Source organism: Mya arenaria, chromosome 13, assembly GCF_026914265.1.
Source record: "Mya arenaria isolate MELC-2E11 chromosome 13, ASM2691426v1".
Classification (NCBI taxonomy): Eukaryota; Metazoa; Mollusca; class Bivalvia; order Myida; family Myidae; genus Mya; species Mya arenaria.
The window spans coordinates 50,542,848-50,546,575 of record NC_069134.1 but is presented as its reverse complement, the minus strand read 5'-3'; the positions used below and the strand labels follow the sequence as shown (position 1 = coordinate 50,546,575).

At 34.6% G+C, this 3,728-nt stretch overlaps 1 protein-coding gene across 1 annotated transcript; it reads left to right on the top strand.

Annotated features, from left to right (window-relative positions):
* The first annotated feature begins 1,140 nt into the window (after positions 1–1,140).
* LOC128215342 (uncharacterized) lies at positions 1,141–2,414 on the top strand. The gene is made up of 2 exons (XM_052922035.1): positions 1,141–2,094; positions 2,340–2,414. The coding sequence occupies exons 1-2, from the start codon at positions 1,141–1,143 to the stop codon at positions 2,412–2,414; spliced, it is 1,029 nt and encodes a 342-aa protein (XP_052777995.1).
* The last annotated feature ends 1,314 nt before the right edge of the window (positions 2,415–3,728 follow it).

The following is a 3,728-nucleotide window of genomic DNA, read 5'->3' as shown; positions in this document are numbered from 1 at the left end:
AGAATTTTCTGTATATAAAGATCAGTGGACCCCTTCCAGGTCGAGTATGCTTTTCTCTGAAGTGATCTGTTGGGCGTGTGAGCCTCGCACGTTACACTTGCTTGACAATGCAATGTATGTTTGTCTAAATCTGCTTTTTTTATCCTAAATGGTCATTAAAGTACTAAAATTGTTTTCACATTCGTGTTTACGGATCAAACTTGAAGCCTACACTAAACAGTCGGAATCTAAACGGTTATCGAATGGTTTTCAATATAGAAAGGCGTATAGTTTGTCTCATCATAGGATATTTTAAAAAAGGATATGAAAAATATCTTACATCGTAATATTTATTCCTTTTGCCTATACTCGATCTTAATGTTTAAGCGTATTTCTTCAAGTCAATAGTATTGTAAATACCTTGCGGAAAGCCATTGAATATAATAAATGCCACAACCGCTTGAAAAAACATAAAAGAGGTTGAAATTCAATGCACAATTCAAATTTATTACTTATGATGACATGTTTTTTCTTATTGATGGCACAATCAATTGAAAGTCTATTTAATTCATGTTTATTGAATAGCTTCTGGGCTTTTATTTTATAAAACTCGATATCAGCGTTTACTTTGTACAAACGACTTTGTTAAGTTTGTAAAGTTAATACAATGAATTCAACCCTGGTGTGTATCCACGTCGGGACCTAGGCATGCACATAATTTTCAGAAAATATGCCTTCTAAGTATAGGATATGCTGTACATTTGTTTTATATATTTCGTGTCGAGTAAGCGTGCTCCGGCACTCAATATTCAGGATGGATATGTATATATTCTTGTTTTGTTTGTCGCATTTGTTGACACAGTTAATAAGGAAATAGTTAGATATAGGGTAATCTGTGAACAAACCATAAGGTAACTCGTAGTTTAAATATCTTAAATCTACTATAATTTACTTTTCGATAAAAAATAAACACTTTAAATGGTATGTAGTTCGCGTTAATTAGAATCTGAAAAAAGTTCAGGGAAGTATATAGTTTAAAAATTAAACTACTCTAACTACTTCTGCTGCTGCTGCTGCTGCTACTACTGCTTTTGCTACTAAAAAGAATAAGAATTATAATGATAAAAATGTATCATGATAAAATTATTATTAACAGCAAATATGACTGAAAGTGGTGGTGATTTACCTGTATGGTCAGAAGCAGTTGATGCTGTTGGTGGACGGCTTCAGCAGCGATGTGCACCATGTTGGCTTGATAAGAAGACAATCCCTGCAAGTGTCTACTGTAAGAACTGCAAGGAGTTCCTGTGCGTGGAATGTTCGTTTTATCATAAGCGGTTTTCCTTTATGTCTGATCATGACATTGTTGACCCGCATCAAGCAGAAGAACCTGGAGAACAAAGGGTCAAAATGTATGGGTATGACAAATGCTCAGTACATGGTACTTCTGTTGAAATTTACTGCGAAGATCATGACGTATTCATTTGTGCAAAATGTGCCTTTTCAGACCATAAACGATGTGAAAATGCAAAGCACATAAGTGAATTTTCTATCGACACTACACTTGAAGCATTCAAAGAAAAATTAACAAAGTGTTGTGAAACGGCATATAAATTCATTGAGAGCGTCAATGAAATCGGTAACAAAGAAAAAGAAAAGGGTAGAGCAAAGGCTGAACAAATAAAATCAGAGTTTTGTGAGAAAATAGATAAAGAATTAGCAGAATTTGTAAATGAAATTGATTATAAAGCGGATAGCGCCAGGTCTTCATTTCAACACAACGTGGCTGAAGTTTCAAACATTCACCTTGAATTAGAAATGTGGATGAAAAATCTATGTGCTGCAATTCAAAACGGTTTAAGTGTCGAAAGCTTTATTCTATGCAAATCTTTGAAAACCAGTGTCATGAAACATGAAGAGTTTCTTAAACAACAAGTTATAGAAGATACTTATATCACTACATGTATAAACACAGAATATGTGTTCAAGAAGAAAAGTGATATAACTGTGCAAGTCAATAGCTCTGACTTTGAACATCAAGATAAGGATTCAAAACTCAACACCGTGAGCAGAACTATAGTTTCAGTAAACAGAAAGGCTATGGTGCCAGTGAAGGTATATTCAGATAAAGCAGAACCTCTTATCAGCGGTGTTGACTTTCTCGATGATGGAAGATTGATGGCCATTGATTGTTCGAACAACAAATGTTTCGTATTTGATGAAAATTTACAAGTTCTTGGAAAACCATATACATGTTGTACCAAACCATTTGATATGTGTGTTTATAAAGAAAACCAAGTTGCAATTACAAGTAGAACTCAGTTTATGTTTATAAGTGTGACCCAATGTAACGATATCAGACTTATAAGAACAGTCTCTACATCAGCGTCCTACTTCTCTATATCAAGGTTCAACTGCTCAATGTTTCTTTGTAGCTCATATAATGATACCAAAGCACCCGTCCGCGTCGTGGATTTTGAAGGAAAAGAGACCAATTTTAATGATATAGTATTTCCTAAGACACACTATAAACTAAATGAAAGTTTCAGTATGTATGCAGAGCACTTGGGTATAATAATATTGGCCGATTACGATTCAAACAAAGTGTACATGTTTAACACACACACTGGAGAAAAAATAGTTGTGGAAGATCAGAAAATAAAGAACCCCAAAAGGATTTGCATGGGGCCAGGTGATACGGTATTCATCTCTTGTGAAAGGAACATTGTCAGCTTGTCCCTCGAAGGACATATCTTACAGGCAATAGATGTTCAATTACAATATCCGGATGCTTTAAGAATGTCGAAGGATGGAACCAAATTACTCGTGTCAAACAGAAGTAAAGCAGATCGACAAATTCAATTGTATGAACTTACATGTATACACCCGGCAAATATAAATGATTAAACCATAGTAACGATATGATATCCAGGTAAAAGTTGTATTTTTAAGTTTTTTTTTGACTAATAAACACTTTATGTATAAACAAATGTAAACTTTAGAAAATATCAAACAGTTATATACAAGAAGCATATCTAAATCATCTATAAGTCTAATTCAATCTCATTAAAAGAGTCTACTGGTGTCGGTTGTGAACGAGAGAAACTCCCACTGACCATAGCATTAAATAATGAGGAATGAGATTCGAAAAAAAATAAATATCGGACGATACACCGGTTTAATCGAAGTAGTAAGTAGGTTCAGCAATGAGCCTATGATAGTATCTCTTATTGCGGCTGATAACGTCGGCTCAAGTGTGCTGAGTATTTTCATTGCTGCTAAAACTGCTGTTCACGATTTGTTTAACTATTGGTACATGACTTGTTTAACCGTTGGTTCAAGACTTGCTTTAACTGTTTGGTGCATTAATTGCTTTAACTGTTCGTACATGACTTGCTTTACCTGTTGGTCTATGACTTGCTTAAAATGTTGGTGAATTAATCGCTTTAAATGTTGGTATATGACTTGTTTTAACTGTTGGTACATGACTTGCTTAAAATGTTGGTACATGACTTGCTTTAACTGTTGGTACATGACTTGCTTAAACTGTTGGTGCATTAATTGCTTTAACTGTTGGTTCATGACTTGCTTTAAATGTTGGTGCATGACTTGCTTTAACTGTCAGTGCATGACTTGCTTTAACTGTTGGTACATGACTTGTTTAACCGTTGGCACATTAATTGCTTTAACTGTTGGGTCATGACTTGCTTTAACTGTTGGCACATAACTTGCTGTAACTGTTGGCGCAT

Excerpts from the sequence above, each read along its gene's own strand:
- LOC128215342 (XM_052922035.1), top strand. The coding sequence starts at position 1,141 with ATGACTGAAAGTGGTGGTGATTTACCTGTATGGTCAGAAGCAGTTGAT. Across the intron at positions 2,095-2,339 it reads AGGCTATGGTGCCAGTGAAG|ACTTATAAGAACAGTCTCTA; the intron begins GTATATTCAGAT and ends TAACGATATCAG.